Genomic DNA, 23,759 nt, shown 5'->3' with positions numbered 1-23,759 from the left:
CATAAGCCATGATAACAATGATCTCCTATTTTAACATAAATAACAGGCACGCCTACCACAGGTCTATGTTTATCTCTATCACAGGGTTTAGTAATTCTAGCAGTTTCACCAGAGAATTGAATGACATGTCCTTCAATATTATCAGACAAGAGATCTTTAACAATAGCAATATTAGGTTCTACTTTGACTTGCTCAGGAGGTGTATAAGTTCTAGTATTGCTTTTACGAACAACAGTTGAAGCTTTAGCATGATCCTTTACTCTAGCAGGGAAAGGTGGTTTCTCAACATAAGAGGTGGGAACAATAGGATCATTATAAGTGATGGTCTTTTCTTCAACTTTAATAGGTGCAGCTACTTTTACTACTATGGGAGGATGATATTTAAACCACTTCTCCTTGGGGAGATCAACATAAGTAGCAAAAGATTCACAGAAAGAAGCTACTATCTCAGAGTCAAGTCCATATTTAGTGCTAAACTTACGGAAAATATCGGTATTCATAAAAGATTTAACATAATCAAACTTAGGTGTCATACCTGACTCCTTACCTTCGTCGAGGTCCCAATCTTCAGAGTTGTGTTTAATTCTATCCAATAAATTCCATCTGAATTCAATAGTCTTCATCATAAAAGAGCCAACACAAGAAGTATCGAGCATGGTTTGATTATTATGAGAAAGCCGAGCATAAAAACTTTGCATAACTATTTCTCTTGGAAGCTCATGATTGGGGCATGAATATAACATTGATTTAAGCCTCCCCCAAGCTTGAGCGATGCTTTCTCCTTCGCGAGGCCAAAAATTATATATATAATTGCGATAACGATGAACAAGATGCATAGGGTAATACTTTTGATGAAATTCCAATATCACTCTTTTATAGTTCCATGATCTCGTATCATCACATAGCCTATAGCATGTCAATGTGTCTCCCTCCAAAGATAAAGGGAAAGAATTCTTCTTAACAACATCATCAGGTATACCTGCAAGCTTAAATAATCCACAAATATCATCCACATAGCGTAGATGCTCGTCAGGATGCTTTGTTCCATCTCCTGTAAAAGTATTAGCCAGCAGTTTTTCCATAATACCCGAAGGAAATTCAAAAGGAGTTTCATTTTCAATAGGTTCAGTAGGTTGAGGAGCAACTCTTTGCTCTACTGGACGGGGTGAAGATACCCCGAACAAGCCCCTCAGATATTCACTTTCCATAGTAACAAGTGACAGAAAATTTCAGCACACTATATAAATTTTTCCTTACCAAATTCCACTTACCAAAGGCGCTACACTCCCCGGCAACGGCGCCAGAAAAGAGTCTTGATGACCCACAAGTATAGGGGATCTATCGTAGTCCTTTCGATAAGTAAGAGTGTCGAACCCAACGAGGAGCAGAAGGAAATGATAAGCGGTTTTCAGCAAGGTATTCTCTGCAAGTACTGAAATAAGTGGTAACAGATAGTTTTGTGATAAGATAAATTGTAACGAGCAACAAGTAACAAAAGTAAATAAAGTGCAGCAAGGTGGCCCAATCCTTTTTGTAGCAAAGGACAAGCCTGAACAAACTCTTATAATAGGAAAAGCGCTCCCGAGGACACATGGGAATATCGTCAAGCTAGTTTTCATCACGCTCATATGATTCGCGTTCGGTACTTTGATAATTTGATATGTGGGTGGACCGGTGCTTGGGTGCTGTTCTTACTTGAACAAGCATCCCACTTATGATTAACCTCTATTGCAAGCATCCGCAACTACAACAAAAGTATTAAGGTAAACCTAACCATAGCATGAAACATATGGATCCAAATCAGCCCCTTACGAAGCAACGCATAAACTAGGGTTTAAGCTTCTGTCACTCTAGCAACCCATCATCTACTTATTACTTCCCAATGCCTTCCTCTAGGCCCAAATAATGGTGAAGTGTTATGTAGTCGACGTTCACATAACACCACTAGAGGTTAGACAACATACATCTTATCAAAATATCGAACGAATACCAAATTCACATGACTACTAATAGCAAGACTTCTCCCTTGTCCTCAGGAACAAACGTAACTACTCACAAAGCATATTCATGTTCATAATCAGAGGGGTAATAATGTGCATAAAGGATCTGAACATATGATCTTCCACCAAATAAACCAACTAGCATCAACTACAAGGAGTAATCAACACTACTAGCAACCTACTAGCACCAATCCCGGACTTGGAGACAAGAATTGGATACAAGAGATGAACTAGGGTTTGGAGATGAGATGGTGCTGGTGAAGATGTTGATGGAGATTGCCCTCTCCCGATGAGAGGAGCGTTGGTGATGACGATGGTGATGATTTCCCCCTCCCGGAGGGAAGTGTCCCCGGCAGAACAGCTCTGCCGGAGCCCTAGATTGGTTCCGCCAAGGTTCCGCCTCGTGGCGGCGGAGTCTCGTCCCGAAAGGTTGCTTCTGATTTTTTTCTCATCGAAAGACTTCATATAGGAGAAGATGGGCGTCGGAGAGCCACCAGGGGGCCCACGAGGTAGGGGGCGCCAGGGGGGCGCCCCCACCCTCGTGAGCAGGGTGTGGGCCCCCTGGCCTTCATCTTTGGCGACGATTTTTCTTTATTTATTTTAAGATATTCTATGGAGTTTCAGGACTTTTGGAGTTGCGCAGAATAGGTCTCCAATATTTGCTCCTTTTCCAGCCAGAATTCCAGCTGCCGGCATTCCCCCTCTTCATGGTAAACCTTGTAAAATAAGAGAGAATAGCCATAAGTATTGTGACATATCGTGAAATAACAGCCCATAATGCGATAAATATCAATATAAAAGCATGATGCAAAATGGACGTATCAGCATGGCATTAAAAAGGAACGGGGGGAGGTTGGATGGCTCACGTGCAAGGCCTCCCACCCGCGTGGAATTAAATATGAGGTAGGTGGTGGTTGGGTGGCCAACGCACGGACCCAAGCTAGACACCAAGCTAATGTGCGACATGTCCGTATCGTGTCCGTGTGGATGCAAATCCAGCACAAATTCAGCCCCGAGCAAGACACCGAGCGGGCGCGCGACAGTTTGTCTAGTGTTTAGATCGGATTTGCATCCACGCGGACACGTGACAAAATCAGACAAAATGGGTCGTCTTTACCCTTGTTAATCCATGTCAAGGAGCAATAAGGTTTGTCCTCTTATTACATTATGTGAAGTGGTAATTGTACGGTTCCTGCTACTCTCATGGCGAGATCTAGAAATTGGAGTGTATTAGCTGTCCTCCCAACCACCCTCACAGCGAATTCAAATTTCAAAACATTCACTGGCCTGGCCGAAGCCGCCATTCTTCTCCTCCTCCTCTCGAATCAGTCTAGGGAATATAAACTAGCTACCGTTACACCCGTTTTAGCGGGCCAAGTTTGGGCTAGCAAGCCATTGGGGAACCTTTCGAATACGGATAGGCCGGCCTAAAGGCCCGCACTTGAGTCCTCTGCTTCCCGCCTCTTACTTGGATCTTCTTCAGTGTCATCGCCTGGGCTACTGACATCCCCCCGTTCTTGAATTACGGCTTGTCCCCAAGTCTGTGCTCGTGGAAAAGCCTGCTATAAAGCGTCTCGGTCCTCCCAAGTAGGTTCAGATGGCTGAGAGCCACTCCATTCCAGCAAAACTTGTGCAATAGAGCAGTTGTTCTTGTGTCGAATGCGTTGTTGCAGCACACGAACATGGACTTGTAGGTTGAGATCAGGTGGAGGTAGGGAGGACTGAACTACATGTTTTGGAGAAATAACTTGCTTTAACTGGGAAACATGGAAAACTGGGTGCACCTTGCTATCAAGAGGGAGCTCCAGACAATAAGCCACTTCGCCGATGCGCTCCACTACTGGAAATGGACCAAAGTAGTGAAAAGACAACTTGTTGTTAGCTCTAGAAGCAACTGACGTCTACACATATGGTTGAAGCTTCAGAAACACCATGTCACCTGTAGAAAACACTCTGTCAGTGCATTTCTTATCAGCTTGAGCTTTCATTCTCTGCTGAGTTCTAAGCATGTGTTGTTTGACAATATCTTGCACCACAATCCTGGAGTCCAACCACTGCTGCATACCGACAGGAGCAATAGTATCAGAAGGAGTAATGCCAAAGTACCTTGGTTCCTGGCCATACAATACTGCAAATGGAGATTTTCCCAAGGAGGAATGCCAGTTGGTATTATACCAAAACTCACAAAGTGACACCATTTGTTCCATTTCCTGGGATGAGCAGAAATGAAACATCTGAGGTAACACTCCACTTGTTGGTTTACTCTCTCAGTTTGATCATCAGTCTCAGGATGATAGGCAGTGCTCATATTCAGAGTAGTCCCTGTCCTCTTAGTGAGAAATTGCCAAAACTGACTGGTAAAGACGGGGTCCCTATCAGAGATAATGAACAAGGGCATACCATGTAGCTTGTAGATATTGTCTAGGAAAAGTTCAGCAATTTTAGTAGCATTGTAAGGATGTTTGACTGGAATAAAGTGGCCATATTTAGTGAACTTGTCAATGACCACCATAATGCAGTCAAACTAATCAGAGGGAGGCAGACTAGATATAAAATACATAGTAAAAGTTTCCCAAGCTTTACTAGGAACTGGCAAAGGGGACAGCAGGCCAGGATAATTGATTCTCTCAAGTTTAGCTTGCTGACAAATCAGGCAAGATTGCACAAATTCCTTGATGAAGGTTTTCATACCTGACCACTTGAATAAGGCATGAATTCTTTTGTAAGTTACAGGGAATCCAGAGTGACCCCCCAGAGGAGTAGCATGAAAAGCATGGAAGATTTTAGTTTGAAGTTGAACATCATTGCCAATCCAAATGCAGTTCTTGTACTTGAGTAGGCCATTAACCAAGGAAAAGGATGGCTCGAATGTTGGTTGAACAGACATTTGTTGCAACAGCTCTCGAGCTTTGGGATCTTGTCCATAGTTGTCAACAGTTTCCTACAACCAGGAAGGTTGAGCAGAAGAGATGGCCATTATTTGAGGAGATGGATGAGGTCTCCTAGAAAGTGCATCAGCAGTAGAATTTTCAGTGCCTTTTTTATACATGATCCTGCAATTAAGACCCAGTAGTTTAGTGAAAACTTTCTCTTGCCATGGGGTGTGCAATCTTCGGTCAGATAAGTGAGTTAGACTATTCTGATCTGTCTTGATAATAAACTCCTGGAATTGCAAATAAGATCTCCATTGTTCCACGGCAAGCAAAATGGCCATGTATTCCTTTTCATACACAGACAGTCCTCTGTTTTTGGGGCCCAAGGCCTTGCTAACAAATGCCAATGGGTGACCTTTTTGCATCACAACTGCTCCTATCCCATAATCACAAGCATTAGTCTCCAGCACAAAAGGCAGTGAAAAATGAGGTAAAGCTAGGATAGGGGCTTGAATCAATGCTTGTTTCAGAGTAGCAAAAGCAATATCAGTAGCTGGTGTCCATACAAACAGTGTACCCTTCTTTAGTAGTTTAGTTAATGGTCTACTGATAATACCATAGTTCTTAATGAACTTCCTGTAATAACCAGTGAGGCCCAGGAATCCTCTGATTTCCTTCACATTGACTGGAGTAGACCAGTTCTTGACAGCTAAAATTTTAGATGGATCAGTGGAAACTCCCTTGTCACTGATGATGTGACCTAGATAAGCAACTTGTTGTTGTGCAAAAGAGCATTTACTCAACTTGACTTTCCATTGCTTTTCTTGCAGAGTAGTGAGCACCTTGTACACATGCACTGGATGTTCCTCCAAGGTTTTGTTGAAGACTAAAATATCATGAAAGAAAAATAGGACAAATTCTCTTAATGCTGGCAGATTCATATTCATAGCTCCCTGGAAAGTGCAAGGAGCCTCAGAAAGCCCAAAACTCATGACCAGAAATTCATAATGCCCTTCATGAGTTTGGAATGTGGTTTTAAACTCTTCACCAGGAGCTAATCTTATCTGATGATATCCTGCCCTCAAGTCTAGTAAACCAGCATGCTCCATGCAGCTCATCTAGTAATTCATCAATTACAGGAATTGGATATTTTCCTTTCATTGTTATGGCATTCAAGTGTCTATAATCAACCACCATTCTCCAAGTGCCATCCTTCTTTTTAACCATAAGCACAGGAGAAGAGAAGGGACTTTTGCTGAGTCTAATCATACCATTTTGCAACAATTCCTTGACTTGCTTTTCCATTTCAGTTTTCAGATGAGGAGCTACTCTATAAGGTCTGACAGCAACAGGTGTTGCACCAGGAGTCAGAGGTATAGTATGATCATACTTCCTTCTAGGAGGCAGTCCCTTTGGCTCTTCAAAAACAGTAGAGAATTTCTTTAACAAAGCTTGCACTTCAGGTATATGTTTACTGTCTTCTTCACTGTCTGCACTATTAAGCTCAACACTCATGATAGTATAAGTACAGCCCTCTGGCAGTTCACCTTGCAAAGTAATCCAGGATCCTTGAGACTGAAATGAAAACCATTTCTGCTCCCAGTCGATAACCATAGAGCTATGGCTAGCCAACCAATCAAGCCCTAATATTCCATCGTAATGGCCCAACTGTAGCATTCTGAAATCGGTGTTGAAAACAGACTACTGACATTGCCAACGGCATTGCTTCACAACTTGTGTACAGAACAGTTGAGCTCCACCTGCTACAGTCACAGCAATTGGTTTGATAACCTGTACAACAGGTAACATGGCAAGCAATTTTGTGTTGAGGAAGGTGCTGCCAGAATCAACTAGGAAGGTAAGAGTTTGACCCTGAACAACCACTTTTAGCTTCATTGTTAATGGAGTAGTTACAGCAGAACAAGCAGCTGCAGACAGTAACATAAGATTATTTGAATCACTGTCAGACGACTCTGTATAGAAGGAACTGGTGTTATGTATATGTTCAATCATTTCTTGTAGAATATGAAGTTGGAGTGAAGATTTGCACTGGTGGTCCTTGGACCATTTCTCACGACAGATGAAGCACAGACCCTTTGACTTTCTATAGGTACGGAGAGCACTCCATTTGTCCTCTCGAGGAGCTAACTTGTTGGTTTCTGCAGGCCTTCTGTCAGTGCTAATTGGTGTTCTCGAATTAGGAGTAACTGTTGACACTCGCTTCCTAAAAGGCAGAGTTGAAGAATGATTGTCACTAAGCTCTTCATGGAGTAATGTTATGTCATAAGCAGAATCCAGATCATGTGGCTTCTGCAGTGCCACTGACATGCGCACACCAGGTTTAAGGCCATCGATGAAACGCGCCGTATAGTACAAACTGTCAGGCAGTTCCTCATAAGCTGATAACTGATCATATAATTCTGCAAAGCGTTCCACATAATCCTTCACTGTCATTTCCTGAGCAATGTGAAACATCTGCCTCACCAGTGCCTGATGCTGATTACGGCCAAACTTGTTCATCAACAGCTGACAGAATTCTGACCAAGACAGATTGGGTGATCTGCGCTGAATAGCTTCCAACCATCGGGCTACCGCACCCTCGAACCGAGAAGTGGCGAACGAGATCCATCGCGACGCAGGAGTACCCCAAAGCTTGAAATAATCCTCGCATCGAGATTGCCAGAGTCGCAGGTTTGCACCATCAAACCGCGGTAATTCCACACGAGGTGCAGATTGGAACATATCAGAAACATCGAAAGCAGCAAAATCACGAGGGAAAAAATTTCATGGGAAGAGCCGGAATCACGCGCACCTCTGACTGGAGGAGGCACATAAACTTGATGCGCCTTCCCCCGGTGGAATTTGTCGAAGCCAAGGGGATCCACCCCAGTCGATTCGCGACCGCCCCCAACATCCTTGCTGTTGACGGGCTCACTTGCTTGCTCGCGACCTCGTCCTTACCGCAGTGTTCAAGCTCCGCTCGGATTTGCTCAATCTCGAGGTTGAGCTCAGATCTGGCCCCGTCGATCGCGTCGTGATGAGCCCGTCGAGCGCTACGGTTGTTTCCTTGAGCATCTTACTGACGGATTTGATGACCTCGTCGTCGTGCGCCTTGAACCTCTAGTCCAGCGCCTCGGCAAAGTCCGCTCGGAGTAGCTCTTGGATTTGTCGCCCCTCGGACGACAGCTTGTCCATGATGGCGCTTCTCTGCTGGAGTTTGAAACGCGTGGCGTGGACGTGGCTAGGGATCTCCAGGATCAAAAAACTCTGAGTACCAGATGTAAGGTTCCTGCTACTCTCATGGCAAGATCTAGAAATTGGAGTGTATTAGTTGTCCTCCCAACCACCCTCACAGCGAATTCAAATTACAAAACATTCACTGCCTGGCCGAAGCCGTCGTCCTTCTCCTCCTCTCAAAGTAGTCCGGGGAATATAAACTAGCTACCGTTACACCCGCGTTAGCGGGCCCAGCTTGGGCTAGCAAGCCACTGGTGAACCTTTCGAATACGGATGGGCCGGCCTTCTGGCCCGCGACTTGAGTCCTCTGCTTCCCACCTCTTACTTGGATCTTCTTCAATGTCATCGCCTGGGCTGCTGACAGTAATTCTGCAATGCTTCCCGCCTCTTACTTGGATCTTCTTCAATGTCATCGCCTGGGCTGCTGACAGTAATTCTGCAAATGGATCTCCTGAGCTCACGGTTCTGTAGAGTCGTCTTGGTTTGTCCACTTATTACTCTATGTGAAGCGGTAATTCTGCAAATGGATCTCCTGAGCTCACGGTTCTCTGGAGTTGTCTGAAAACGGTTTGTTCTGCTTCTGTTAACATTCCGCTCGTCTCTTGCACGATATATTTGGATGAAATCACCTAGAGCCAACCACTTGGCCCTCACTGGTGGCTTTAGCCCTAAGAGTTTTTTAGTGCCAACCGTAACACGAGTGAGATCAAAAGTAGCTTCTGGAAGTATGAAACTAGTTTAACGAAATTTTTAACGACAGACTACAAGAAAGTGTTGTCATCCTATTCATGCTTCTACTGAATGTTTAAGAGCTGCCGGTGTACAATCTCTGAAACATTGCAACGCCCATGATCATTCACTAATGACTAGCTGAAGGTGCAGAGGGTTCCTCCGGCTTTGGCTTGGTGAACGTCTTCTGCTTCTCCAGTGTGGGTGCAGAGGGCTCCTCTGGCTTCGGATTGATTAGTGATTTCTGCCTCTCAAGTTTAGGAATGGATGCCACCGTGTTCTTCTGGAGAGCATCAGCACTTGCCTTGTTGTCTGGCTGATCCCGAGGGCTCACCAGCTGCTTCTGAAGGGCATCAAACTTTGCTGTCGCCCAGGGAGCGGTGCCTACATTCCCACCAGAACTTGGAGTATCGACCGTCAGCGATGAGATGGCATCTCTTGACGAAAACCATGTGTAACCACAGGAAATACATTCGAGCTGAAATAAAGAGGCAAATTCAGTGAGACAGTTGTGGCAAATTCAGGCTTATTACAATCGTGTGAGGGGAAAAAAATTGATAGAATGATATATGAAGTTTATCCTTCAGAAATCAGCCTTGCATACACTTCCTGCAGAGGAAAAGTGCTTACGACTCCACTTCTTTGAGTTAACAACTCTCCAGGCCTCCTATAGATGAGATACTGTACAAACAATTTGATTTGAAATTCAACTACTCTTTTAAGTTTCGATCTAGCAAAAGTGAACTGCCTTTCCAACACATGCTCAACAGCCACACCCTCCAGTAGGAAGCCAAACCAAGTACAGTAACATTATAACTAATACTGTTGCCAATGTATCTTCACGCTTTAAGCATTCGCTAACAAGCACACCGTATGTTATAACTATATATAGTTATAGTTGACTACTTGTTCTAGGATTTAATGATGCGTCGGTGTCACTGAGCATAAATTCAGCAATATAACGAATCGGTTCACCTAATATGGATGAGCGGTAAGGCATTTTATTCACAATAGTGTGATCTTATTGGGCAAACATAGCAATATAGATACACCCTCCGTTCACAAATATAAGATGTTTTGGATATTTCAATATGGACTACAGACAGACTGAAATGAGTGAACAAACATACTAAAACGTGTCTATATACATCCGACTCAGAAAAAAAAGTTAGAACATCTTATATTTGTGAACGGAGGGAGTACAATTTTAGAAAAATATAATCATAACAATTGGGTCATTCGATGTAAAGAGAATACGATGAATTTTTGTCTACCGAGAGATTTCCCAACAGGTATAACGGCCCATAGTTACCAGGAACCTGGTCGATCAGATCAAGGAATGGGATCGCAGAACATGTGTCATGTCTGAATAAAAATGCAGGTCAAAGTTTGCATTCTTCGCGGCGCTAAGAGATGATCCCAACAAATCTGAGACAACGATACAATTACCAAGCTTCTAGTTAAGGTGTGCCATCAAACTTATCTAACATCGACTATATATATATATATATATATATATATATATATATATAATGATAGTTGAGATTAGTTAAATGAGGATAATATTATTCAAAAATAATAGCACAAGTAATACGTTTGATTCGTCATGAAAAATATCATAATTATGTGATTTTGTACTTTTTAACAATATACTCACATCATAGTAATGGTCGGAGTTGCATCTTGGAGACTGTGTCCATATTAACAGTGATACATTTCAAATGAACACAAGCAAAATAGGCAAAGAACAGAGAACAAGCCAAAACGGGCCAACCCAGCCCCACATGTCCATCTTCCCATCTGTAGCCCAGATTTAAGTAGAAGAGGCGAAGGCAAGAAAGTGACAGTATGGTGGGCAGGGACGGAGCCAGCAGGGGGCGAGCCGGGGCCATGGCTCCCCCCATGCAGTGAAAATTTCTCAAACTACACCTATGTAGTGCGTGGATTTGATGAATTTGACCACTAAATTCGTATGTATGGCCCCCCTCAATGCTTTAGATGTTTCACTGGGCCCCCTCAAATAAAATTCCTAGCTCCGTCCCTGATGGTGGCCCAATCACAGTGATGGCCTGGTGGGAATCAATGTTAGCACTGGGCCTACATTGACTACAAACGACACAAGTCCAACCTTCATCACCAAGGAGGGCCAGCCCAGAAAGAGAGCCCAACAAGAGCGCCCGTCAGCCATTGACCTGTAATGGGGACTGGGTCCTAACCTGAGGATTATAAATACCTTCGTTGATTCCGTATTAGGTGGCTAATTGATAAACGGCTAGCAGCCATTGACTTGCAATCCTTTCCTTGTCCCTTCCCTTGTAAGCAAGACAGACACCCCACCTAGCGAATTTGAAATGATCCCATAGCCTACCTCCGATTCACCATCTTGTAACTAACAATTGGTAGAGCCAAAAATGTCACCCACCTCACGTCGGATCATCTGCACGACACACGTCTGGCGGCGACGGCAAGAGCTCATGGAGTACTTGACTCCGGAAGGCGAGGCGATCTATGAGACGCTCAGTTAGGCGAGCAAAGCAGCCCACCTTCATCACCAGAAGGAGCTCAACGCGCTCATTGTGGCGGCGATGGGGAGCACGGTCCGTGCGGTGGTGGCATGTTCTGTTGATGCGGTGGTCGACGGGGTGGTTGATGCAGCGGTCGGCACCATCATCAACAACATGCATGCTAACACTGATGGTGCCGAAGCGGACCTCCTCAAGCAGATCCAGGAGCTTCGAGCTGCCGAGGGTCTCACCTCCTGCATCGGCGAATTGGATCTGTTCGACAAAAGGACGCCAAGGGAAGGCGTGGAGACCGGCCCAGAGGCACCGCTTGTCTACGACTACACGGGGACGGGATTGGGCGCGACAACGCCTTACATCCCTCCTCCAGCACGAGCTATTCGCCGATTTACCACGCCCGAGTTCGTCCTTCTCTAGTCTTTTGCAACGCGAGAGGAGTGGTTTGTCCTCGTTATCAGGCCACTGAAACCACCGCTAGTGGATTTTCTGTGATTCGATGGCGAGAATCCCAAGTTGTGATAAACCAGATGCGTTGATTACTTTGAGATGTTTGGTACCACCCGGATCTATGGATCGCGGTGGCTGCAATGCGGTTCGAGGGAGCAGCGGCACGCTGTGTGCGAGCCTCGTCGGATGATTTCTGTGCAGCGGCGATTAGCCGATTTGGGCGCAATCACATGATTCCTTAGTGCACAGGGTGTATTATCTTCAACAGCTGTTTCTGTTGAGGAATATATCAGTCAGTTTTCTGAACTTATGGATCAGTTGACAGCTTATGAACCTGATCCAGATATGTTGCACTATACTACTAGATTTGTAGATGGTTTAAATTCAATGTTCATATGATTGCTGTTCAAAGGATTGTCGACTTGGATACTGCGTGTTCAGATAATGTCATGGCGTTTGGGTTGACAGGAGCACTAGGAACATTCCAGTCAGTCATGAATGACAAACTGCCACTTTTGATATTGTTTTGTTCGATGATATCCTTGTATACAGTGCCCCTTTTGAGGATCATCTCCAGCATGTGCAGCAAGTGTTACAATTATTGCAGCAGCATCAGTAGAAGGTCAAAGGATCCAAGTGTGTGCTTTCCCTCAACACAGTATCCCTTATTTGAGATATGTAGTCTCTGAGAAGGGTGTTTCCACTGATCCAAGTAAGATAGCAGATGTGAATAATTGGCCTATATCTAACAATTTGAAAGAATACCGTGGATTTCTTGGGTTATCAGGCTACCACTTAAGTTTGTTATATACTGTGGAATGATTAACCAGCCTTTAACAAACCTTCTCCGGAAACATGTTCCTTTTGTTTGGTCTCCAAAGGCAATCTACTTTTGAGCAACTGAAGTTGGCTCTCAGTACTGCACCTGTTTTGTCCTTGCCAGATTTCAGCCAACAGTTTGTTATTGAAACAGATGCATGTGATGCTGGAGTAGGGGCAGTATTGCTTCAAAAAGGCCATCCAATCGCTTTTATGAGCAAAGGATTATCCACATATGAAAATGAGTATATGGCCATGTTACTTGCAGTGGAGCAATGGAGAACTTATCTACAGCATGTTGAATTTCTCATTCTAACTGACCACAATAGTCTGGCACATTTAGAGGACCAGCGCTGCACACAACTTGGCAACAAAATGTGTTCACCAAACGATTGGGCATACAGTTCAAAATAAAGTACAACAAAGGAGTGGACAACCGTGCTGCGGTTGTCTCACAAACCTCATCTTGATGATCAGTTACTGGCTATATCTTCTCACCAACCTGCTTGGATACAAGAGATCTTAGATGTCTACCAAGAAAATATTGAAGCTCAGGACTTGCTAGTCAAATTAGCAGTGCAAATTTCTGAAGATGATCATTTTTCTCTCAGGGATGGTTTGATCCGTTATAAAGATCGTATCTGGCTTCCTCCCACTTCAGTTCACTATAGTCACCTTCGTGTTCTACAATATCTTCGTGGCATGATCTCTCGTCGTCTTTTTTTCCTCGTTACAGCTCCAGGCCTATTCGGATGCTACATGGGCCAGTGATCCTTAGGATCACCGTTCACTTTCTGCTTACTGTGTTTTTCTTGGTGGTTCTCTCATTGCCTGGAAGACGAAGAAACAGACTGCAGTTTCTCGTTCGAGTGCAGAGGCCGAGTTGAGAGCTATGGCTCTTCTGACGGCAGAGGTGACTTGGTTATGATGGCTATTGGAGGATTTTGGTGTTTCTGTTACTACACCTACCACCTTCTTGTCCGACAATACAGGTGCTATCAGTATTGCGCGGGACCCCGTGAAGCATGAGCTTACCAAACATATTGGTGTTGATGCTTATTATGTCCGCGCTGATGTGCAGGATCATGTTATTGCTCTTCAGTATGTGCCTTCCGAGTTACAGCTAGCGGACTTCTTCACGAAGGCACAGACTAGAGTGCAACACAGATTTCACCTCTCCAAACTCAGTGTTGTGGATCCACCATGAGTTTGAGGGGGGTGTTAAGAGTTATATTGATGATCGTCCTTTGGCCTTTTGTATTCTTGCCTTTTGGCATTCTCATGTACATCTATATATGGTGGCTTTGGCCTCCTAGTAATACAAGTTGCATATTCGTGACAGGAACAAGAGCCTCGAACAAATCAGTGAACAATGGCAGTAAATAGGAGAAGGTTTGCACAATCCAGCACTTCTAAAGAGATCTGGAAGCATGTGCAAGGAAAAGAATAGATCTGGAAGCCCACAAAGGCACCAACCAAACAAGTGTTTAGAGGCAGGTTTGAACTATTCAAAGTTGAAACCATTCCCTGCAATGCCAAAATTAGCACTACTTTTTATCCATTTATGGAATTATATTATTTTGAAAAACGGAATACCTGTAGATTGTACAATCAAAATGGAAAGGCCCAACGTGGCATCCAGAAAAATAGAGAATGTAAACCCATCTTGATAGCCGAATGAAATAAAGAAAATAAAATGAAAAACTAAATACCTGATATCGATCCCCATGACCAGCATGAATAATATCAGAAATGCCTACTCTCTTTTCTGTGCACCTTCCACATCGTGCGTCAGTCATCTAGTTAAAACAAACACAAGATATGAGAATCATAAGTATAACTCCGCATTAAAAATTAGTAATCGTACTGAATATTCTTCTTTACTCAGTTTTGACTAATTACTGAATTGATGACCAATACCTGCAATCGCCTTGCTTCTTCTGGTTCAGACGTTTTCTCTGCTGGTGTCAACCCAGCCTGAAATGCTCAAACAGCTACCATTAGAATTGGAGAACATCTATTTAAACCCCTGAATTTAGGATGCATCTACTTAACCCACTCAGCTGTAAGGACTTCTACCCCCGACATCCACCCCAAACCCGAAACAAAAAAATGATATAGATGTGGCTGACGAACCCAACATGGCAATGGCACAGGCAATATTAAAGAAATAATTCATCTAACAAGTCCCACATATCAATGCACTCTGTCATTTTCTTCTTATTTCACTGTTCTCAATCATATGATCATGATGGCCTGCAACCACCTTTAGAGCTCGACATCACTGGCATGCCATGCATCGCCCGAGTGATAATTCCTTCTACTCCCATTGGACTATGCACTTTCAGCCGCAGAGCATGTGCCCTTGTACTTCCCCTCTGTCATGGCAAGCTCAACACGTCAAGATCAAGCTATGACGAGCATCACTCTCCCCTGCTTCCCCTATTCCATTTCTATGCCAAAGTCAAAAATAAATTCTTCATTTTCCTTCTCATTTCATTGTCTGACATTTATCTCAAACAAATTTTACAATTTCTGCAGAATCATTTAAAGCTTTTCTTGTATTTATTTTCGTTCCAACAAAAGCCGTTTGCATAAGATAGGCTGCATGTTTAAATTTAGAAGCTAAATGCTTTGTACTAAATAGAAAAGTTTCAGTCTTGTTATCCTTTGCCCTATCAAACTGTACTAGTCGGGTACTAGCTGTTATGGATGCAACTTACTCTATTGCATAGCCCAAGGGGCAAATATATAGTACAAAAGACTTGGGGTACAACCGTACAAGGAAGATTAAGTATCAAGTGAAGATGGTTTATCAAAAGAAGATGGCACATCAAGAGAATGAAGCACTGCGCAAAAAAGTAGCCCAAGAAACCGGGGGCGAAAGAAGCTCGGCGGCAAGAGAATGGGCATAGATCAACAACAATGCAAAAAGGGGCCACAAAAATCCAATAGAAACAATAAGGACCAGAAAGGGCACGAAAAGTTGTATAGAAAGGACAAGATCAGAAAAGGAGGTTGGCATATAATGGTGTGGTGGAATCGCATGCATGAGAAACACGAAAGAGCAACGGATGTGGTGGACGCATCGGAGACATAGAAAGATAGAAGCTAGGAGGCACACACGAGGCAATGATGCAGGAGCCATCGTGTTTGCAGGGGAGACTGCGAAGGAGGCCATACAGGTGAGATGCCCACGAGTAATCACACCCAAAGGCTAATTCCACAGCAGGGGAAACAGAGGACCAGCGTCCAGCAAATAGCACAAGGCGTGCTCAGGCGTGCGGGAGCATGCGTGGAGCAGGAGCACAATGCATGGCGAGTCGCTGGTGGAGTGGTCGCCAGGGTGGACCACTGCGAGGAGTAGGAGGCCCGGCGGCTCGATGTGTCAAGCTGGGGGCGGGCAGACTGGAGGTGCGGCTGCCCTGGGCCACGGTGGGTGGTGAAGCGGTCAGCCTGGGTGCAGATGGACCGTTGCGGTACAGCCGGTGGCTGCAGTGGCAGTGATCATGTCTGTTATGAAAGCAACTTATCTGTATTACAAGGCCCAAGGGGCATATATATATTACACAAGATTTGAGGTGCAAGGAAAGGAAACATAGTCTAATAAGGACTCCTAGACCACAATACTAATACTTCCTACCCCCCCCCCCCCCTCCCCCCTCAAATGCAAAGCGTATGCAACAGCACTGCATTTGAAGAAGTGTAATACTAGAAAAAATAAATGATAATCCAAATCCGCGTCTTGAGAGTGTCATCGTAGCATGAAGAGTCTTCAAAATCTGTCGAGTCAAGCCAAAGGGGATAACAAAGAGATGGCACATCACAGGAAGACACCACACCACTAGAAGATACATGATAAGTATCAAGAGAAGATGGGTTGTCAAAGGAAGATGGCACATCAAGAAAAAAAAAAAGCATTGCACAGAAAATCATAGCCCACGACAACCGACGGCGAAAGAAGCTCGGCGGCTAAGGCACAATGGGCGTAGATCGACAATGCAAAAAGAGTCCAGAAAATCCTAAAGAAAACAACAAGGGTAAGCAGGCCACAAAAGTTGTATAGAAAGGATCAGGACCAGAGAAAGGCTGACGGACAAAGGTATGGTGGGCTCGCATGGCATAAGGAGGTCACCCAGGGAGCTGCAGCAGCAGCACGCACAAGCGGCGGCTTGAACAGGCCCAGCCTAGGAGATCTTCAATTGGGCATCGGCCAACCAAGCCCAACCCAACCATGGACTTGTAAGCGATCTGGACCTCGAAGATGTTTGGCACGCGGAAGCTAATGGGCAACATTCAATCGAGCTGGAAGCTCAAATCGAGAGAGAGGAGGCGGATTGGAACAAGAACGGCAGGACGAGATCAAGAATAGATCGAGGGAGACCTAAACCTAGGCTCTGATACCATGTTATGAAAGCAACTTGTCTTTATTACAAGGCCCAAGGGGCATATATATAGTACATAAGACTTGAGGTGCAAGGAAAGGAAACAGGGTCTAATAAGAACTCCTAGGCCAATACTAATATGAGGACAGCGGGCAGGAGCAGCCTGCGAGGCGGAGGACGATGAGGGCGGCGAGATTCCAGCAGGTTCAGTAATCTGGGCGGCATGCTGCGTGGGCATGGGGATGTGCTTCGTACAGGTGCCAATCGCGGACGATTTGCTCGGTCGAAGGCATGGGGCCTGGATCAGGAATGGAGCCGAACGAGCTTGCAGGAGCATGCTGACAAGCAGGATGGCGACAGCGACTGGACGTGCAGGAGATGGTGGGCCCATGCCGAGGGGTTCGGCGGAGACCTAAGTGGCAGATCAACGAGGGCCTATAAATAGACGATAACAACACCAAAGCCTTTAGTCCCAAACAGTTGGGATAGGCTAGAGCTGAAACCCATAAGATCTTGCAACCAACTCATGGTTCTGGCACATGGATAGCTAGCTTCCACGCACACCTGTCCATGGCTAGTTCTCCGCTGATATTCCAGTCCTTCAGATCTCTCTTTACGGACTCCTCCCAGGTCAAGTTTGGTCTACCCCGACCTCACTTGACATTATCAACACGCTTTAGCCATCCACTATGCACTGGAGCTTCTGGAGGCCTACGCCTCTTGTCCCAGAAAACGCCAGAAGCTTGGTGCCACTTCATCCAAAAAAAAATCAATTGAGTGGAATCGATCTAAGAACAGGATCGACGGAGAGAGACCAGGAGAGGAACTCGGCCGGGAGGACGAGTTGCAGCGTCCGGAGAAAATATCCTAAACCTAGGCTCAAGATACCATGTTATGGTTGGAGAGCAAATATATAGTACACAAGACTTAGGGTACAAGGAAGGAAATATAGACTAATACGGACTCCTAGACCAATACTAATACTCCTTAACACTAGCAAGCAAAATATAATTATTGTCCTGAAGGAGATAGAGAAAATGGTTAATTGGTTATTATAAGGACAAAATGTAAAGCACGTGAAACAATTACTAGACCTTTAGTTCATCTGGAGACATGGTTAAAAGAACTGGAGGGTCAAGCTCCTTGTTCATCAGTCGCCTGCGCAGTACAGGGCTATTCTGCGGATCCAAAATAAACAGTATGAGTTAAAGATCTATATGACAAAAGATCCCATGATAAATTGTCAAGGAGCGCATATCATTAATTGGTATGAAATAGTAGCATGGTAATTACAGCAACCATAGAAACGAAAATAACGATAGAATTTTCCAAATAGTTCCTTAAAAGAAATATGATGTATCTGGGATTATCCTTGGATAATTCAGGGATAAGTTAGACTAAGCATTGGTAGGAAATAAAACAACTATTTTGATCTTGATTGGCATTGATACATGTCCCCCGTCATATGAAGCTGGATAACTTGGCTCCTACAGAAGGAACTAATCCTAACTTTCCTAACTGCTGGGATTTTACTGCGCATGATTGTATGTGTTAAATTTACACTTTTACTCATAGGGAACAATCTGAAATAATTAGTTTTCCCAATATTTAAGATCCATGCCAGGTAAGATGAATATATGTGGAAGCATGAGAAATGCTTGAGCAGACATATGATGCCCATCGGCATAGACATGCATACCCACAGTAATAAACTATCGATCTTGAGGGAATGATGGCTAACTCTTGAAGCTCCAGTCCTCCTAATTAGCTAGTTGAGCAACCCCCAGTAATAAACTATCGATCTTGAGGGAATGATGGCGAACTCTTGAAGCTCCAGTCCTAAGTAGCTAGTGTTACAGTTATTCAGTACTAGCATATAGCATGGACATAATCATATCAACTTTGGCATTTGAGGTTGAAAATAGATGTTCCCAAGAAACATAGGCCAAAACGAAGGTCTGGATACTTATGTACCTTGATGTTGAATTCTAATTTTCTCATTTTCTGATTATACTTCTGGAAGTCAGCATGAAGAGCGTCATATGTAGACCTTTCTAAGGAGGCCATTATTGAAACAACCACAGCTGGTGGATATGAATTTTCATTATCCTGAAAATAGAAGATCATTACCAACCATCCAAGGAGGAAAGATAAAGGATAAAAAAAACAGGGATCCAAGAAACAAGTAGAAGGCTCATCTAGATCTCTTATGAAATGCAACAATAAGAGAATACAGCAAACCAGCATGAAAACAGAACAGACCCAGAACTTATTTTAAGGCTGTGTATGGCACTGACGTGGATTATGATAATCTAGCTTTCCTAAGCTTTTAAATATTTTCTGTTTGGCTCACCTACTTTTTCTACCTTTGTGTTATTTTTCACAGCAGATTATAAAGTAAGTTCAGCACAACATGGTTCAGCAACCGCAAAAATCGAGCCTAAAACTAGAAAAGGAGGTTCATCAAATAATTGTAGATGCATGCACTATTTTGTTAACAAGTAAACGTAGGACAAAAGGATGGACCTTAGTTTAGCATGCCAAAATTAGCCATAGGAAAAGCATGCACAGTTCACATTGTTGGCTGATAATAATATATTTTTAGCTAAAAATTGGAAATAATTGTAGAGGAAGTAGAAGAATTAGGCCAACAGTATGTGAATAAAAAAAATAACCGAGACATGCCAACAATATGTAAATAACAAAATATAATTATAACTGAAACTTTTCATACGTAGGAAGTAGAAGAATCAGTTTAGCAGACAACAGGCACAATGAAATTAGCTAGTGAAACAATATATGGCAGATACCAAACTGGATTAAGTCATACAATGGCCAACAATCCAATAACGTTACCACACTACATATAAATGTGACTATTGTTGTTTTATGACTCATATCTTACTTTTCTTATAGCAATTTTTGTGTAGTGAATCAATATGAACGTAACTATTCGTATACCAAACATAACTTCTGAATATGAACGTAATTATTCGTATACCAAACGTAAATTCTGAATGTAATGACGTAAAGAAAACCATGGGTGTAATGCTATTCATCACCCAGGGTGGTTTTCTTTACGTCATTACATTCAGAATTTACATTTGTTTACGAATAATTACGTTCATATTGATTCACTACTCAAAATTCGATATAAGAGAAGATATGAGTCATAAAACCACAAAAATTACATTTATATGTATATTTTATACTATATTTTTACGTTCATGATTTTGCGTCACGTGAAATATCTCTTTCGACCAACACACATTTTCTTACCTTCTCTTTTCACTTCCGATGTAAGACAAAATTTACAAGACATAAAATGTAGGGTAGTGATGTAGTAAGAGAAGGGTGAAGAATAACAATTCTTCACCCTTGGTGATGAATAGTCTGACCCAGGTATATAAGATGATCCAACGGAATGATTGGGAAAATACAACTTTGTGTACCCAGATGAAAAATAACAATGATTGATTGTTATTTTTCCCAAGGGCACATAAACTCATATTTTTCCCAATCGCTCCGTTGGATCATCTTATATTATAGGTGTGACTTTTCAGTATTTGTTTCATATTGTTTGAGAACTTCTAAACCATTAAAACCTCAACAAGCCTTAACGGGTTACCCAGACAGCATTGATACATACAATTTTACCTACTATTGTATATATACAATAACAATTGCAGATGATAAACCCACAAGGTTCACTAGGACCTATGTATCTTGTATGGATTTGCTGACCTCAAAACCGTTTTAGGATATGAGTTTCATGTTCACAGTGGAATTTTGTCGAGTTTCGGAGAAAATGTTCTGTACCCCCAACCATGTAATGCTACTCTAAGAAACCATGTTCTACTTTTTAATCCTAATATACCTACATAGTAGATCCCTACTACTTCTACTAACTATGAATTTGACGTGCAACAGTAAACAATTCTCGTTACAAGAAAGGAGCAACTTACACTTGAACTACTATCCCTTGCAGATGAAGAGCTATTTGAAATTTTGGCCACACTGCCAGCATCGGCATGAGAAGCCTCAGCGCCTTCTTTTGATGTTAATGGAATAGTGTCTACTAGTTTATCAAGCCACTTATCGCGATAAGTGGCGTTGGTGACAGCTTTATATTTGGCGAGGATGGCATAATGCTTTAGATTATCACTCCCAGGTGTCTCTGCTTTTATGAATTGCTCGGGTTTGCCTGTTGTATCTCTCGACACGTCTAAAGGGTTTGGAGGTCTCTTTCGTAGACCGCGTTTATTTGAGAACTGATCAGTACTGTCAGCAGGTACATCTATAGGTTCACGGTCAGGAAGCTGTCCAATACGGTCCACTGTTTTCTTCACGAGGAGATCGATTTCGTGTTGCTTGTTATCCTCATAATCCTTATCTGTTAAGTTCCACAATTTCTTCGCAACTGTGTCGTAAACTTTTTGGACAATGAACCCAGGGTGTTCCTTTCGACTGGGAATCTGCTTGTTCAGTGGAATGAAATGGACCACACATTTGTGCATAACTGACTCCGCTGGCACATCATCTATATGAAAACTATAAAATAGCTCTCTTGTGTCACTTGCTGTCCAATTCCCACCACCCTTTTTGTCAGCTTCTTCTGGCCTATAAAACCACTGACCAGTTACCGATAAGCTCCCATCATTTTCTGTTATATCCTGCTCAATGATAAATAAAATAAATGAGCATACATCATTAAGAACCAATTGTACCAGAGATGAATAGATAACAGAAAGAGGTAACAGAAGTAGGGACAATTGCATTCATAGAACATTCATGCAGCTCTAAAGAGATGAGGGATTTTGGCTCCACAACTACTGAGAATTGCCAATAGCTCTAATCATAGAATGCAAGCTAGGCCGTACAAAAGCCGCTCAACATAGATCATTACCTAAAGCCTGGTATAAAAGCATTGTTCAACCATGGAAAAAACACCACAGGGTAAAGTGCAGCCAAAACCAAGCCTAGAGCAGAGAGCACAGTGAACATGTGGAGTTCTAAATGATGAACTCCATTTTCAACAATTGACTGCAATGTGAAGCATATGAGCAAGAAAACATTGTTAAATTTACGAAAACTAGCTAATAATTCAGTATCTTAGCAAAAAATGAACTACCTAACATAGAAATTTTCTGTGACTATCTGGAAAAAGATGACACAAAATAGCATATCCTCTATGTGAATTCTATGCATGTCAATGTACTAATATCTTAGAAACCGCAAAACTGTGTCACCAATTGCAGACCTTGATGATGGCGACATAGGGCTTCTCTTTCTGCTGCTCGGGCGTGAGCAGCACCGGGTCCTCCTACACAAATCCATAACAAAATTTACAACCTCCAAAAACCCTATAAAATCGAACAAAAAAAATTTTGTTTAATAGAAGCAGGGTGGCCGCTTACAAGCTCGAAGGTGTTGCCCTCGTACTCAAAGGAGAAGTAATGCCTCCGCTGCTTCTTCCCCTTGCCGGTCACCTTCAAAGGCTCCCCGACGGGTACCGCCTCCGTGCTATCCTCCTCGCGGGACTCCTCCTCCTCCTCTGATTCCGCCTTTTTCTCCTCCGGCTCCTCGTCGCTCTCCTCGGCGGGGCGCTTGGGTTTGCGGCCCCTGCGGCGGCGGGTCTGCGTCTCCTCCCGCCTCTCCTCCTCCTCGTTCTTCCTCAACTCCGCCAGGTCCTTCTCATCCTCTTCCTCTTCCTCGAGTTCCAGGTCGTCCTCGTCGGGACGGTGACGCTGCTGCTTCTTGGCGCCCGAGAAGAGGGGGGCTGTGGGCTTGGTCGTTCTGAGCGGCTGCGGGACGGGTTTGTCGTCGTCGTCGTCGTCGTCGCTGGTGGGCTGCTGCGTGAACCGGCGGCGCCTCCCCATCTCTCCTAATGTCCGATTGAGAAGCTGGGGCCGAAGCGGCGCAGTCTGGACGGGGTTTCTGTTGGGACTGGGGCTGGGGAGTGGGGAGTCGAGTCGAGTCGGGCGAAGCCGGTCGGTGGATAGGTCTTTTGTGAAAACTAGACAGTCCCCGGGAATTAGTCGTGGCAACATTTTAGATTTTCTTTTTCGAGTGAACGGCAGAGCTTTAGGGCATCTTCGTCGGCAACCCAAAAGTACCTCGTGCATCCGTCTGCACACACAGATATAGGAGACAGTCATTATAGCCGCATTCTGTCCGCCAGTAAATTCGAGTTCAAATCTACGTTGATCCACACAACGCATCGGATCACATCAGCGCCGGATAGCATCCCCGATCATAACTAAAAGAAGGCAAATATGCTTAGTTTTTACATGCTCGAATTCAAAAGAATATCAGTCCGGCAGTCCGTGCATTTCTGCCCTACCGGACCGGCCATCCCGGCAAGATGCTTCCCAATCAAGGAGGTGTCGTCGACGCTGCGTAGACAGCCTCCGCATCTGCGTCCACCTCCGCCTCCGCCGCATCCTCATCTTGCGCCGCCACCAACTGATCTCTCTGCCGCTCTAGCATCTGGTAGCGGACAAACTGCACGATAATTCTAACGTCAGCATCCAAAGAGTCGATACTCAAGGTCAACCTCTTGGCGTCCTTCGCATTGGTGGCGATCTTCACCCTCTTTTCCTCGAGCGCGGCCTTCTTCTCCTCGAGCGCCGCCTTCCTCTCCTCGATCATAGTCCTCCTCTCTTCGAGCTTGATCTTCTTCTTGATAGCATCCATCAACTGCTTGAACCTCTCCGCCTTTCGCTCCTCCTTGATGTCCTAGAGCCT

At 43.9% G+C, this 23,759-nt stretch overlaps 1 protein-coding gene across 1 annotated transcript; it reads right to left on the bottom strand.

The window, feature by feature from the left end:
* Positions 1–8,811: 8,811 nt before the first annotated feature.
* Positions 8,812–22,987, bottom strand: LOC123069857 (uncharacterized). Its single transcript, XM_044492800.1, has 8 exons — positions 22,430–22,987; positions 22,273–22,335; positions 20,978–21,685; positions 18,987–19,121; positions 18,107–18,190; positions 14,548–14,604; positions 14,340–14,426; positions 8,812–9,317 (listed from the first exon to the last, which is right to left on the bottom strand). The coding sequence occupies exons 1-8, from the start codon at positions 22,889–22,891 to the stop codon at positions 8,970–8,972; spliced, it is 1,944 nt and encodes a 647-aa protein (XP_044348735.1). The 5' UTR covers positions 22,892–22,987; the 3' UTR covers positions 8,812–8,969.
* Positions 22,988–23,759: the final 772 nt, after the last annotated feature.

This window comes from Triticum aestivum, chromosome 3B (genome assembly GCF_018294505.1).
Source record: "Triticum aestivum cultivar Chinese Spring chromosome 3B, IWGSC CS RefSeq v2.1, whole genome shotgun sequence".
Lineage (NCBI taxonomy): Eukaryota > Viridiplantae > Streptophyta > Magnoliopsida > Poales > Poaceae > Triticum > Triticum aestivum.
This window is presented reverse-complemented; position numbering and strand designations above follow the sequence as displayed.